The 15,073-nt window shown below is 54.9% G+C and overlaps 5 protein-coding genes across 5 annotated transcripts; 1 reads left to right on the top strand and 4 right to left on the bottom strand.

The window, feature by feature from the left end:
• Nucleotides 1–24: 24 nt before the first annotated feature.
• VDAG_08488 (ubiquitin interaction motif protein) lies at nt 25–3,096 on the bottom strand (the record flags this gene model as incomplete). Its single annotated transcript, XM_009660213.1, has 7 exons — nt 25–789; nt 841–1,109; nt 1,163–2,476; nt 2,562–2,690; nt 2,744–2,819; nt 2,882–2,938; nt 2,998–3,096. 7 exons carry the CDS (start codon nt 3,094–3,096, stop codon nt 25–27), a joined length of 2,709 nt encoding a protein of 902 aa, XP_009658508.1.
• Nucleotides 3,097–3,764: 668 nt separating this feature from the next.
• VDAG_08487 (ubiquitin-conjugating enzyme) lies at nt 3,765–5,386 on the bottom strand. Its single transcript, XM_009660212.1, has 3 exons — nt 4,838–5,386; nt 4,697–4,780; nt 3,765–4,637 (listed from the first exon to the last, which is right to left on the bottom strand). Exons 1-3 carry the CDS (start codon nt 4,901–4,903, stop codon nt 4,077–4,079), a joined length of 711 nt encoding a protein of 236 aa, XP_009658507.1. The 5' UTR covers nt 4,904–5,386; the 3' UTR covers nt 3,765–4,076.
• A 428-nt stretch (nt 5,387–5,814) lies between these two features.
• VDAG_08486 (serine/threonine-protein kinase gcn2) lies at nt 5,815–11,093 on the bottom strand (the record flags this gene model as incomplete). Its single annotated transcript, XM_009660211.1, has 6 exons — nt 5,815–6,655; nt 6,713–7,131; nt 7,188–8,187; nt 8,239–8,577; nt 8,649–10,799; nt 10,872–11,093. The coding sequence occupies 6 exons, from the start codon at nt 11,091–11,093 to the stop codon at nt 5,936–5,938; spliced, it is 4,851 nt and encodes a 1,616-aa protein (XP_009658506.1). The 3' UTR covers nt 5,815–5,935.
• Nucleotides 11,094–11,648: 555 nt separating this feature from the next.
• VDAG_08485 (uncharacterized protein) lies at nt 11,649–13,725 on the top strand (the record flags this gene model as incomplete). Its single annotated transcript, XM_009660210.1, has 2 exons — nt 11,649–11,715; nt 11,777–13,725. The coding sequence occupies 2 exons, from the start codon at nt 11,649–11,651 to the stop codon at nt 13,723–13,725; spliced, it is 2,016 nt and encodes a 671-aa protein (XP_009658505.1).
• A 192-nt stretch (nt 13,726–13,917) lies between these two features.
• On the bottom strand, nt 13,918–14,783 carry VDAG_08484 (imidazoleglycerol-phosphate dehydratase; the record flags this gene model as incomplete). Its single annotated transcript, XM_009660209.1, has 2 exons — nt 13,918–14,407; nt 14,507–14,783. The coding sequence occupies 2 exons, from the start codon at nt 14,781–14,783 to the stop codon at nt 13,995–13,997; spliced, it is 690 nt and encodes a 229-aa protein (XP_009658504.1). The 3' UTR covers nt 13,918–13,994.
• Nucleotides 14,784–15,073: the final 290 nt, after the last annotated feature.

Raw genomic sequence — 15,073 nt, 5'->3', positions numbered from 1 at the left:
GGCAGATCTCTTTTCGCTGAATGCCTAGTCAAGCTGCCTAGAGAATGACGCATCCACGTCCATGGCCTCTGCCGCGGCGTCACGGCGGCCAGATGCTGAACTTGCTGATGCATGTCTACTGCCAAAGAGAGATCCATTGCCCCCGCGCTCCTGCATCTCGGGCAGCTTGATCTCGTTGTTCGTCGCCTCCAGTTCGATCGGCTGGTCGATGGATCCTGTGTCTACTGTCTCCTGCAAGGTTTGGCTGGTGGATGAGCGGCTGAATAGTGCAGGCGCTGTGTTTTGGCTGGCTGCTGAATGCGTTGACTCGGGAGAAAGCGTCGCCGATAGTTGGTCTTGACTCTGGTTGCGAAGCCCTTCCAGATCTGAATATCTTCCTGACTGTGCTGCTGAACTTGTCGTATTCGCTGCGTGGCGGACCACGCCTCCGCTGACCATACCGAAAGCATCCATGTCGTCAAAGTCCCCCGCTCTAGAGTTCGTTTCGCTGTTGCCCAATGATGCTCGGTTGGTGTCCATGGAGTCGACGCTGTTTGCGCGGTACTTGCGTTTGGACGGCGAGACAGGTGAGATGTTCGGGTTGATCAACGGCACGTCCTCATCGTCGTCTTGGTCCGCTTCGTGGCTCAGTTCCTGACGGAAAATCTTGTTCTCCGCCAGCACGAACCGTTGAAGCTCGTCCGAGAGGGGAATTCGCGGCGTGTTCAGCGCGTCTTCTGTTGCATAGACCAGTAGTGGGTTTTTGGACTCCTTCAACATCTTCTCCTTCACGACACTAAACTCAACCTTCTGTGAAAGTGTTAGCACTCGATCCCTATGTCAATGCAATATAGTATTTACCTCCGCTTGAACGGGTTGTTCATCACCCGCCACATATGCAAGCCGCCACCACTGATCCAGAGGCTGTGCAGCCTCTTCAAGGTCGATCAACTGAGGCTCAGTTCTGCGGCAAATGTACATGATGTTTCGCCCAGTGGCCACACCCCGAAGAAGATATTTCTTGCCGTGAAACGTAATGGGCTCTTCACCGTCCTCCGGCTCAGGGTCTGTGAGGAGGGTGTTTAGATACCGTCGATATTGTTTGAGGTAATCGCGGTCGGCATTCAGTTCTGTAATCACGTCAGCAAGTACGTAAACGAATCATGTTTTGGTGTGCACATACTGCTCATGTTGGCATCTAGCTCCCTGAGCTTGTGCTTACAGCGTATGAGCACCTGCTCGCATCGGGCCAACATATCCTTCTCCTTATCTGTTGCAAGTGGCGGTAGCGTGTCCAGCTGAAGCAATTTGCTAACCTCCTCGTTTGGAGGTGCGAAATCCTCAAACTCCACCAGACCAGTGAGGTACTTGACGAAGCCTTCATATTGTTCAACAGCCTGCACCAGGAGCTCGCGCCTGTCGTGCTGCTTGTGCGTCACCGGGTCGTCCCAGTTCTTGTACTCGTGCTCCAGCGCCGTAGCATCGTAAAGCCTTGCGAGTGCCCAGGCCAGCTGCTCTTGAATCGCCCGTGCATCCTTCTTCCTTGCCTCTAGGTATCGCTCGGGGTACCAGACTTCAGGTATGTCGATGGTATCAGGACAGTCCCCATCTAGCAAAACCGTCATGATCTCGCCCATCTCTCTGAAGACGGTCATCTTTGTGTCGTCTTTAATCTCTTGCCATGTCATGGACTCGTCCCAAGCCAAGCAATCCCACACATCATAGAAGCTCTCGACTTGCGACCACTGATGTGCACTAAGCTCAAAGTCAAGGAACGAGAATCTATCGACGCTCTCGACAACTTCATAAGTATTGACGAGCATGCTCAGTGCATCATGCATGAGAGGCTTGAGGACATCCGGGTCGTTGCTTTCGTTGAGAACGTCGAAGAATTGCCTCTCGCGCCCGGCATGGGTTCCATCGAGAAGGTCCGCCATGACTTCAACCGACCCGTAACTGCGATCCGTCGCATCGAGAAAAGCCATCAGACGGTGAATTTCCTCGTTGAAGTCTGGCTTGGCATCGTCAGGCACCGGTTGGCCCTGGTTCATCGCTGCCGCCAGATGAGCGGGGTAGATAGCCTGACCTTTCCACCACTCCTTGTTGTGACCGTAGTTCTCCGCCGGGCGTCCAGTCTGCAACAAGACATTTCGAGACAACGGGATCTCGTGAAAGATTGACAAGATCGCACCCAGACGGTGACCTGCATTCCGCGCGTTTGGTTGTTGTACTAAGAACGCAGGAGCGTCCGATGCTCTCTGCCTCTTCGACGGTACAGGATCTAGCGCTGATCGGGCGCGCGTAGCTGGGCCTGCAGGAACCATGGCCCAGTTGCTCGGATCATAGTCGTTGCGGTTCGCTGGGCCAAAGTGTGCTGTAGATGTCGGGATGATGCCGTCCATGATTCCGTTTTCTTGCGGTGCGACACCCGACTCTCGTGCCGACTCGGCGAGGGCTCGCTGTAGGTCTTCATCCTCCTGAGCGGAGCTATTTGGTCCTGCAACTCGTCAGCCCAACGGGTCCTCGCGACGAACGAGGTCCAGTACCGGTTGGATCCCCGACAGTCCAATCAATCATCCTACCAAGCGGCGACTTGTTGTTCGTTCTCGAAGGAGGTCGCGAGGGAGCTCCGCTGCCGGGCCAGTAGCTCGATTCGGGGGGCGGCGTGACGCCCTGGATGACAGCATTATCGGGTGCGTCGACGTTGAAAGCTGCCACATCGTCAGTGCCTCGCCCAACCGTTCAGCGGCATGGCTGTACAAACCAATACCGGCGCTATTGGTCTCGCCCTCTCGATTCGCGCCAAACGCAGATTCATCCCACGTGTTTTTCCTGACAAACTATGCATCACCTCTTTAGCGCCCGAAACGGTCAAACAAAAGTATGAGGGCGGTCTACGTACGGCCTCCAAGTCGTCAAAGATCTCCATCATGACCTGATTCTGATTGTTGCTGCTATTCTGTGCGAAGCGTCAGGAAACGGGAGACTCTTCGGACGAAGCCAAGGTTTGAGACGCACCCGCAGCGCATTCAACACGACCTTGCCATATTGCGCTTCGCTAATGTCGGCGATGGCGCAGAGATTGGAGACATCGTCGTCGGAAGGTTCTTGCGCCATTGCTCCTCGGCGAACTTATTTTCACGCCTCCCTCTGTATTCGCGGTCGTAATGGTGCCCTCAAGTGGGCTTCCTATGGGGTGGCAAGGTGTGTCGTACTACGCATCGTCGAGACAAGGACAGGCGGCGGTTGGCTGGGGGATCCACGCCAAGTGACGGTCAGCACCGCCAAGGTATTCGAACGATCGGGGGTCGAGGATGCAAGAGGAGTCGGCTCGAGAGGGATTCGGTGCACGGAATAGACGTGAGCCAGCCGGAGCAAGAGACAAACGGAGGGTCGTCGGAGGGAAAAGGCTGATGGAGACGAAGGTGAAGCTCTGAGTGCTGAATGCTGTGGCTCGGTTGACGCTGTTGAGGCGGGAGCTGCATGGCTAACATGCGCTAGCGCCGGGACACCTTGACAGCCTGGCCGTGTGCTGTACCACCTGTGCCTCCAACGATTACGTAGGGGCCCACCGATGATTTGGGTACAGCCATCATTGACCAGCGTAGCGACTGGGTTGCCGAGCAGTCATTTCTGTCACATCTCTCGTGAAAAGTAGTGTCTTGTACAATAGTCTGGGCATGTTAAGCCGTTAGGCGCAAGGCTGAAGCATTCCTCGTTGTGCCCTTTCTGCCTCCACGCTACATTCATCTTGCATGATGAATAGGATAGTCTACTGCTTGAGTGGTACGCTGGAAGGAATATATTGGCTGCTCTAACAAGCACCCATTTGCGGTACTCTATTCACGACGATGCCTGGGCCACCAATAACCCAGGCCGCCCACCAGAATCCAATAATGAGATCCTGTCGGTGATGCCCCTGTCCTGACACAAGCCACGGGCCTCAAAAAAACTACCTCTCAACGCCATGGACCGTCGCTATGCATAAGTCCTTCGCTGGAAGTCAAAAACAAAAAGCAAACCCAAACGTCATGTGAGTAACGCCCCGCTCAATACATCTACCACCTCGAGCGCGGTCTAAATGACAAGGCCTAGCTTCAGGCCTTAGTGTTATCCTTCTTCCTGGCAGCTGTGTTGCTACTATCGTCGGCGTCGTCGTCTTCTTCGTCCTCGTTGTATTCGTCCATCTCAAAGTCACTGTCGCTACCACCCAGGTCGAAGTCGCCCTCGTCATCTGTCTCGTTCCAGAAGGCATCGTCGTCCACAGGCTTTTGCGGCACGGGCTCCAGATCGGCGGTTGTAGGGAATTTGACACCCTCAGGTATGTCTTTCCTGGACGCCTCTACCGTCTCGGAGGCCCTCTTGTTGTATTCTTCGCGACTGTCACGGTACAGGACTCCGGCATCAACGTTCGCGGGCGAGTTGATCTCCGGGTCATCGAGAAGCAGCAGGACAGATCGCAAGACGGACTCGACACCTTGCAGGGGTGACCAACGCTCGCAAGCTTGTTCGCCTGATTGTTCATCCTCCCCTGGCTTGTGGAGGATTGAAATGCACAGCTTGCCGTCATAGTAGACGTTCGGGTGGACAATGTTCTTGGTTTGAAACTGGAAGGTCGGGGGCTGGTAGGGGTATTCGGAGGTGAAGGTCATGGCGGCCTGGGAACAGGGGTAAGCTCATTGTATCGTGGCCAAAAGAAAGGGCGGAACCTGCTCACCTTGAGGTATGCGCCATTGAAGACACTATCCGGGTTCACGACCATGAGACCGATCTTCCATTTCAGAACATTCTGCTCATCGACCTGTTGGAACCAACGTCAATATTGAGGGACCGATCAGGTTGCCTCGTGAATACTCACGTCGATATACACCCATTTCTCCTTCTGCAGCGTCTGCAGCTCACTCATGAGACGCTTCTGCGCCATGTTTGCAAGCCGTAGGTAGAAAAAGGTCTCCCAAAAGTAGAAGCGCCGGATCCGGGATTGGATGACGACCGGGGCTCGGGGCAGGGAGAAGGGTGCGACTCTGTCCGCACTTTACACTCGCTTTTCCGAACACTTCCAAGGTATTCGCCTTAGGGCTGATGGAGGTACAAATGGCTTCGTTGATCACCAGTCAGACGGAGATATCCCAAGGATGGTTCGTCGGAGAATCGCTTGTTGTCTGTATCGTGGTGTAGGTCGTGAGTTGCAGGAGGGTCAAGGCGGGGTGAAAGTTGCCTAGAGGGGTTGTCAGGGGTTAAAGAGAGAGGAAAGAGACGGGCGTGGAGAAGGTATGAAAGGAATCAAGTTTTGGTCGATTCAAGGCGGTCTGGAAATCTTGGAGATGCCGGTAGGCACTAGATGCGACTTCGGGCGGAAGAGTCAGGAGGCATCAGCTCGTGGTTGGGTCTGTCTCGGATTCGCCTCAAAGGAAAGTGACGGATGGGGAGGGCCTCTGGGTCGGGGACCCTTCTGGTGGGCAGCCAAGGAGACGAAGGGAACCAACCAGGGGGGCACCTGCCTTGCGGCGCCACCGGCTCTCGTCCACCCCAGGCGCGTGCCAGGCTGGGCTCGCTCTGATGACTTGTCTCGCACGGGGACTCAGCGGGGAGGTACCGGGGTACCTTGTCCCAGGGCCGCGCTTCCTCTGTGAGACGCCAGGCGCACCAGCTCCGCCTTGTATCCAGTACTGGCCGGCCTTGGGACCCGGTCCGGTCCTCTGAGAATCAGCCTGTCGGAGAGGCCGCCCTTCGGAAAAAACGGAGGTCATCAAGGTAGTACGTACCGATGTCGCGCCATTCGGCCGTGTTATTCCAGTACTACCGTTGCTTACTGCGATGCAAACTCTGCCCAGCTTCGGTTGGCATGACAGGTTGCAACTGCACCCATTCAAGATCATGAAATGCTCATTTAGCTTCCTATCTAGGCCAACACAGGCTCTTTCCAGACTTTCCAGCAATGCTAAGATGGACAGGCTCAAGCCCCAAGATCGTAGTAAATGCAGTTGCCCGTCCTGAAGTTGTAGAGGAACGCATGACGGCTTCCGCTCTTCTTCTCCCATGCCCACTGCCAGTTGCTCAGCATGTCGTGGATCTCTCTGACGTACTTCTTCTCGGCTGTGGTGACCGTGTGCTCTACCTTGCGCCAACTTTCGCCATCAGACAGGCTGGTCGCCCGTATCAAATCCATGACTTGGTCAGCTGTCTCGACGGCGAGGATCGGGCCGTCCAGGAAGGATTGCACCAAACTAGACGCGCTGACCTGAGCCTGCTCGACTACAGTTCGGCGGTTGAACTTCTTACTCTTCGTCTGCGCCACCAAGACTCGCACGTCCTGCTCGACATGGTTCTCAGCAGCTGCTGCCGCTTCGGCCTGTTGATTGCCTCGAAGCTTGACGACAGCCTTCGAATCCCGTTCACGTATCTCAGCACGTAGCCACGATAACAGTTGCGCCATGGCAATGTCGACATCGGGCACATCCTTCTTTCCCAGACTCTTTACCTTGAGCATGGCATCCTGCTTGATGATGACAACCCAGGAGTAGCTGTCGTCGCGGTACTTAGAGAGCAGGTCTTCGGGCGATCGCGAATCCTTTGCAAGTTCGGCACTGACGTTGTGCGCCCAGAGAATCTGTAGAATCTCCACACTCGTAGTTCGGAGAACGGCGGCATCGAAGCTGGCGATGAGCACGTCGCACTTTGGACTTGTATAAGCAGGTCGACCTGTGGGTGTAGGGACTTGACTGATGCTTACTCGTCTTGCTGTAAAGATGCTCTGGCTCTCCTCTTCGGTCTTCTTCAAGAAGGCCTTGCCTCCTGTCTTCGGCACTCGGGCTAGTTTCTCCCAAGCTAAGTTGAAACCTACAGCATGCCGCTCCTCATATTGTCCACCGACCTTGGGCCGATGCTCCTTGATGAGACTGTCATACCTACCTCCGGCAGCGAAGACGTCCTTCATCTTCTTGTCGTAGAGACAAGAAAAGAGAATTCCGCCGGTATAGAAGCTCTCCTTTAGACTGTTCAGAGGGTTGACATAGATCTTACTCACCACGCCGAGTCGCTTCGCGTACTCGGAAACCTCCTTCAAGTGGGCCAAGGTAGATGAGGCCTGTTGATAGGTATCGGAGCCCTCGAACAGCGTCTTCAGCTTGGAAAACGCCTTGCTGGGTGTGTCTACAGTATATCAGCTCGAGCTTCTCCTCATTTCGACCTCGAGTCGGACTGCCTACCTCGGAAGTCAAACCGTTGCAACTCGTCGACGCTGGTTGACGAGACGCCCACCAAAGGAGACCGGAGTTCCGTTCTAATCTTCTGCCAGGTGAATCCATGGATATTCAACTTGCTGAGGACATCTGCCGCAGCGCGACGAGAACTGGGCTCAACTCTGCAGTACTCAAAAATGAGCTGGAGGAGCTCAGAGTGTCCAATGTGAAAACACATCTGTGTCGATGATAACGAGGGGAAAGTAGACACAATCTCATCCAGCACTTTCAGAACCTCGGCCTCCTTCAGCGCTAGGTCTAATGTGTCGGTCGTCACAATGTCAAAGTCGACCTCTCCAAGCATCTGGGGTTGTCCTGTATCTTGTCGATCGCGGAAAATATTGCCAAAGGTAAACGTTCGCTGTATGGCTGGTGATCCTGATTGTTTTGCCAACGCTCGAGCATGGCCCATGGTCAAGTCGTATGGCAGCTGCAAGACAGTGCCGCTAGAGTCGAGAAGCTTTACGACATTGTCCGCATAGTGTGCTGATCGAGGATACAGGCAGCTCCTCGGCATTTCGAGAGCACCGTGCCGTCTGAAGATAGAGATGAGTGCCTTCTTGACGATGTTCTGGTTGAGGAGATCGGCTTGGCTCGGCAGGCTCGTGTGCATGTCCCATGCGTAGTCTTTGGCTTGTTCAACTGGACGTGAGAACAAGGTTGAGAGCATCTTCTTGTAGTACGGAGAGCTCGGGTCCGCCAAACCAGCCAAAGTGCGCCTGATGGTCTCGCTCTCCATCTGTACAGGGAGCTTGCCGCTTTGGAGAAGCTCGAAGCTTGACGGCCGGTCCTTTGGATTATGCGTCAGGAGAGACAGTATAATCTCGGTTTGAGTGCGCTCAGCGGGCTTGAAGTCAGAGGGCAGTATGGCTGGCGAGCGTCGGAGTTGGCCGAGCACTTCAGCTCTCTGCATGCCGAGCATCGGGGGATAGCACATCTCGAAGAATATGACACCCAATGAGTACATCTGCCACACTTTAGCACAGTCTCTTTTGTCACTCAGCGCTGTAGTACTTACATCGACTTTAGAGCTGTATGTCCCGTTGGCGGCAGAACGTACCTCGGGGGCTGCATACGAAGCAGTGCCGATACTTCTGGTGACATCGTCTGCTTCCATGCCATTTGCAATGCCCCTATCAACGGCAAATTGACCACTCGTTGCGAGTCCAAAGTCTCCAATCTTTACATTGTCGACGCCGTCAGAGCTTCTGGCAATGAAGATATTCTCAGGCTTGAGGTCGCGATGCACAATGCTAAGACCGTGGATATGCGCCAATCCTTCCAATATCTGACGGAACAGTCGCCACAGCTCAGAGTTGTTTTGATAAAGTTTCCTGGCAATCAAGTCGCGAAGCGTCTACAGTTATATCAGATTAGCAACCTCAGCCCAGGCTCGAGGGAAAACTCGGTGTAAGTGCCACTACTCACCCGTTTCTCACAATACTCCATGGAGATGTACAGCACCGTCCGATAAGCGCGCTGAACACGAGCTCTCTTACCATCACCCAACTCTCTGCCTATCATTGGTGAGGCTGGAGCAAGTTCGTCTTCCATGTCCGAAGAGGTTTCATCGTCGTCATCGTTTTCGTCGTCATCTTCATCATCATCGTCATCCTCAAGGCCGTCTGAATCCTCATACCCAAATTCAACCTGTGGATATCCGCTCGACGACATGAAATCGAGACCCCCTGTGCTCGTGGCGAACATGATTTCAGGCTGCTGAGATAGCGTCTCCATGGAGGCATCTGTGCCCATATCCGTTGATGTGTCGCCTTCCGACTCTGACACCTCAGGGATCTCCTCGACCCAAGTGTTGTAGTATCGCACTACAGCAGGATGGCTCAATTGTGACAGCAGACGAACCTCTTTGAGAATCTCAGTCAGGCTCGACTGTGATCGCTGACTGATTTTCTTGATGGCGTAGATCTGGCCGTCAAGTTTCTTCCGGGCCTTCACAACTTCACCAAATCCACCCTTGCCCAGGCGACCTTCCTCGACAAAGTCTTCCCTATACCTGGACGACGAGTTCATGGTCCTATTTGTGGACTCGCGTCTCAGTCTCGGCATGAGCATCTGTGAGGAATCGTTCGAATGGTAACTGTTCGAAATCGACATTCTTTCTTGGACCAAGACTGGCGCATCCGTTGCCAGGAACTCGCTCGAGCTCAGTTCAAAGGGTCGCGGGCGCTTTTTGACGTCTTGCTTGAAGAATCTCGTCGTGAGTTCTTGAAGGGGGTTGGAGAGGCAAAGTGCCTCGAGCAGTGCCGCAGGTGCATGGTACTTGTTTGGCACATCCAAACCGAAGATCATCTGCAGAAAAACGACACCAAAGTCCCAGACATCAGTCTTGGCAGTGTAGTTTGGCCGGGAGACGGCAGCGATCTCAGGCGGCAACCAATATGCGGATCGGGCCGAGGCAAGCCCAGGTAGAGCTCGTGCTTTGGCCGACATGCCGTGCAGCTCTCGCTGGTATCCGGCATCAGCCAACTTGGGGACAACTTCACCCGTAGGCTCACGAAAGAGAAGAATGTTGCCCGTGTGTATGTCTTGGTGCACCACAGACTTGTTGTGCAGGAAGTTGAGGGCATCCAAAAGATCTCTGGTCCATGCGCGAACCTTGCCGACCTCAAGATGGCCGGCAAGATCGAGAAGCTCTTCGAGAGATCCCTTTTCTGCCAAAGGGGTCAGGATTGTAAATGTCCAAAGGCTTGGCGCCTTTCCATCACCATTTTCCTGTTCCCGATCCACCCTGAAATCAAGCACATCCAGCAAATTCTTGTGGCGGACGGCTTTCAGGGACTCAAGCAGTGACTCTAGGGATTGGATCTGCTTCTTGAAAACAGACGTGTCCTTGCCGGCTGTCCGCAGCCGCGTCTCCTTGAGAGCCAGCAACGGACGCTCCTGACCATTGGGTAACACGGGCCGCACATCGAAGACTGTCGAGATGGGCCCCTTGGCGTGCTCGGTCTTGTCCGAGACGGCCTGGAAGAAGATTTCATTGCCCGTCTTATCAGTGGCACGACAGGGTTGATCAAAGATAATCTGGCCGTCCTCAAGGTCATGGCCGATGCCCATGGGCGGGACTGATCCAAACCCGTTGGGCTTGCTCTTCCTCCTGGATTCTTTGGCCTTGTCTTTTTGGCGCTTCAGTTCCTCCTGGAGCAGACCACCGAGCACCCTCTCTTCCTCTTTGCTCTCCTCCGCCCGTTTGCGCTCCTCAGCTTGCTGCTGCTTCTGCGCCTGCGCGGCGAGTGCTGCCTCATGGGCTGCACGCTCCTGCTCCAACGAAGGTAACTTGTGTCCCTTGGCCTTGGCCTGAGAGGCGTCCTCGAGTATCTCGCGAACCCCCTCCACTATACGGTCTATCATCTCCTGTTGTTCTTGAGCAAAGACCTTGGGTTTGGTCTCGAGATACTTTTGAATTTTGAACTGAGTGACATCGCGAATGTCATCTGCATCTTTGAGCGTCAGGACAGGCGGGGTTTTGGGATAAGTGGCGGTGAGCACCACGCCTAGCGTGACGACAAATTCATCGTCCGAGGAAGCCCGGATCCGAATGTCAAACGAAGGCTCAGATTTCTGTCCATAGTCAGCGATGGCTCGTTGAGGTCGAGAGCGTCAAGCCGGTGCTATCATTTATTAAGAAGGTACCTTCCAAGCGCTCTGCGTATCTGTGTGTTTCACAAAGTCGTCGCCGTAAATGGCCTCCAAGACCATCAGCTCGTTCTCCTGTAGCTCCTCATACTCGATTTTCGGGGTGCCTGTGGCTTCTGGGCTCGTGACCTTGAGGCCAGGGAAGCTCGAGTCATCTTTGGCAGGCTTGGGCAGATTGATGATGGGCTTGTTCCACGCCCCAGATGATTTCCACGCCATTATGAGACGATGAAGGGAGCGAAAGGGTTCTCACAGCATAAGCTGTGAGTCCTTACTGTGGGAAGCTCATTTTCGTAAGTGTACTGGTGAATGATGATAGGTAAAAAGTGGTGTTGAATGAGCAAAAGCGTCACCCACATGTCGAGACTTCCACTGGCCTTGAGATCAGCACCCTGCACAAGGGACCCTTAGGCTGCCAAGCGCTACCAGCCCAGCTGATAATAGCGGGGTCGTTGCAGGGCGGCGGCCTTCCCTGTGTGACGTGGTTCTGCCCAGCGGCCCGCAATTCGACACCCAGGCCTGCCAATCAAAAGGACTACGGCCTCTAAACGCTGGAGGCCTTTCGCGACTCCTCCTCTAGCCGTTTGGGGTAACCAAGTAAACAATACACCAGGCCTTGATGAGACCAATAAACCCCAGATTCCCCCCATTGCAAACACCCCACGACCCCGACAACATTATTTGCGGCAACTCATTTCGAAGAAAGCGCGTCAGATACTTGCTTTCGATTGCACATCGCATGGTCATTCGGCCTGTTGATACCACCGCCTTACGATGCTCGGCTGGGTGCTCAGGAAAGGCCTGGAGGGCGCGTCTGGAGACACCAGAGCTGTCGCGACGGGTGAGATGAACATGCAGGCCGCAACAAATACGCATCGTGAACTAACACTCCTTCCTCACAGATGACACAACTTTTGCCGAACAACCAGACACGCCAGCACCAGTCTTCGCTGCTCGAGCCCTGAAGAGCGCCATCTTTGGAACACCAGCGCGCGTCGAGGACAACGCGCCCAACTTTTCACAACTAGCCCAGCAGCAGACGACCGAATCGAGAATGGACGACGAGGATTCGAGGACCCCTTTGAAGCCGCAAGGAATCCTGTTGACACCTGGCACCGGCACATCTCGTCGCAAGCGCGTGTCGTTTGACCACAACACTGTAGACCGTGTCGACCCGACGCGTGGAAAGAGCCGATCGCGCGACAACGGCCATGGGAAATTCCCCAGCTCATTCACCCCGCAAGACGAAGGCTCGGCATCAAAGCGCACCCGATTAACGGAGACGATGGAGAAGTCACGCCGCTCGAACTCCGCCTCCGGTTCCTCGCCAGCTAGGAGGAACGTCAACGGCCACAGCTCAGAGGAGGAGTGGGAGGAGGCTGACGACGACGATAACTGCATGCACGACATCACTGTTGATCTCAACGAGCCCTTTTCGAGGTCAGGCAAGTACTGGAAGTCGGAATTCGAACAGTACCACCACGACGCGCGGGCCGAGATGGAGAAACTGCTGAAGTATAAGCAACTCGCAAAATCCTACGCCAAGATGAAGGACGCAGAGGCCGTTGATCTCAACGAAAAGCTCAAGGAAGAGCAGGAGAAGATTGTGAAGATGGAGAAAAAGATTACGGAAATGGCCGCGCAAATGGCCACGCGACGACTCGACGGCGATGAAGGCGAGAACCCTCAGCTGATGAAGGACCTGGCGCGACAGACGGCCCTTGCTGTTCAGTACAGGGATCAGCTGAAGCAGGTGGAGTCCTTGATGACTGATAAGCCGGACGACGACGACGCGGACACACACAGCAGACGCCGCCGACAAGCAGCCTCACCACGAACACAGAAGACGCTCTTGGAAACGCAGCGCGAGTTGAGGAGGGCCCGGACGCAGGTCAAAGAGAACGGCGACCTTCGCGCGCAGGTCAAGCAACTCAAGGCTGAGCTCCGTACGGCCGAGCAGCACGCCTCTGTCTCAACGAAAAGCGATCCACGGGCAGCGACCAGCTCATCTCGTGAAGCTGATGCTGAGCTGACACAGGCGCGGGAGGAAATCCGCCGCAAGGATGAAGAGATGCGTCGCTTGAAAGAGGAGTACGAATCCTTCCGAGCCGAGGCCACAGCGCGCCAGGAGGAGACGAAACGTGTTCTACAGACTGCAACGGACAAGATCTCGGATCTGAAAAGGGAGATTAGGATGCTGAAGCATGGGGCATCGCACACAACTGCCGAGGTGAAGCCCGCCACGCGTGTGGCGAGTGATCCCGTCCGTCCGTCACAAACAAAACCTGCCCCAACACAAGTCGATAAAGAAGATGTTGGAGTTGAGGCAGGGAAGGGAAGCTTTGATTTGGTACAGTCGCTGGGCAAAAAGCTGAATGAGAGGTCATTGCATGACCTAGGAGGCCGATGCAAGGAGCAAGACGATGGAGTATCCAAGGCAACAGGAGAAGAGCCGGCGAAGCCTACTTTCAACATTCTGGAAGACAGAGTCGATCTCGAAAGGCCACGCTGGAAACCATTCATCCCTCGATCCCCTCGTAACAGAGAGCGCCTTGGCACCGACATCAACCAGCAGATTCAGATCTCGAGCGCCATTCCCTCGGGCGCAACGCCTGCCCCACGACATCGATTCTTGGATAGAGACCACGGCGATATCGATCTACTGCAAAACCGGTTCACCCGTCTCGGCGTGCCAGATGCCGAGGCCAGCACGATGCTCGGAGCCAACATGTCAAGGAGCGCTATTCCACCTGAAAGGCGAGCAGCCGCCATCGCTCGGATCGAGCAGCGGAAAGCTGAAAAACGGCGGGCAGTAAACAACATTCTCAACAAGGAAAATGTCAAGCCTTGAATGACTGGGTTATTGGGTTGGATTTTGTTTTGGGGACTACCTGCTACATCATTGATTGTACTGGATACGGGATATGGATATTGTGTGTTAAAGGACAGCATGGCGTTCAGGACCCAAGTCGGGCAGACTTTGTTACTCGTCAGATGGATGATCAAGATTAATGAGAGACACCAAGGACATCAATCGGAGCCACAGCGTGAATCACCGTGTTCATGGGTAGAGATCCGGCTATAGCATGTCCTCGTGCCAATTCGAAGATGGTATATTGCTCATGCACTCAGGGTGCCCTTCGTGCTAGGAATCTCGCCCTCCCTGCCGGCGACCTTGGTAGTGGCCTGGCGCACCGCAATCGCCAGCGCCTTGAACGCGCTCTCGGCCCTGTGGTGGTCGTTCTCGCCGCGCAGGCAGTCGACGTGCAGGGTGACTCGCGCACCCTGCGCGAAGCTCTGCAGGCAGTGGGGGATCATCTCGCAGCTAAGGTCGCCAATCTTCTCGCGTTTGAGGCCGAGGTCGATGACGCTGTAGGGGCGGTTGGAGAGGTCGATGACGGCGCGGGAGAGGGCCTCGTCGAGAGGGGCGTAGGCATAGCCGAAGCGCGCCAGACCGGCCATGCTGTTGAGGGCCTGGGCAAAAGCGTAACCGAGGGTGATACAAACGTCTTCCGCGGTGTGGTGGTCGTCAACTATTGATTGCTATGGTCAGTCTGCTGTTCGGCCTCTGTTCATTGTGCATCTGAAGAGTTCAAGTGGCGGATGGAGGGGCAATGGAGGGGCACACGTACTGTGAAGGTCGCCCTTGCAGTTCAGCGCCAGACTCCAGCCAGCATGCTTGGCCAGGGCGTGCAGCATGTGGTCGAGGAAGCCGATGCCCGTGTTGACGCTGATAATCTGCGACTTGCTCGCCTGAGAGGCATGGCCTTCCTCCTTGGCAGATGTCAACCGCGAGTCGGTGTCGGGTGGGAAGTCCCCGCCATCGAGGTTCAGGGCAATCTGAATCTTGGTCTCGTTGGTGTCACGAGCCATGGCCGCCCAGCGCGGGCTTGCTGATTTGGAAGACATGGCGTCGGTGGTTCAGACAAAGGAGTGATGTCTGCGGGAATGTTTTTCTCTACACGGTATATTCCAAGATCTACTAGTAATCCTTATCCAAAGGGCGCTGCCCAGTCTATCGACAAAATACTGGCTCAGAGGCGAATGTCGACCAATCCGATGTCGGGTATAGCGATTCACCGCCTACACCTAAACCGGGAGCTGTGGGGAGCTCTCCACGGCAGAAAAAAGGCACCTGCCCTTTTTATGGCGCGTCGTGTTCTTCTTCCTTCTTTTGCCATCCTCGCCTTCCGAGGACA

This window comes from Verticillium dahliae, genomic scaffold, assembly GCF_000150675.1.
Source record: "Verticillium dahliae VdLs.17 supercont1.20 genomic scaffold, whole genome shotgun sequence".
NCBI lineage: Eukaryota > Fungi > Ascomycota > Sordariomycetes > Glomerellales > Plectosphaerellaceae > Verticillium > Verticillium dahliae.
The sequence above is the reverse complement of the archived record's forward strand: the minus strand, read 5'-3'. Positions and strand labels throughout refer to the sequence as shown.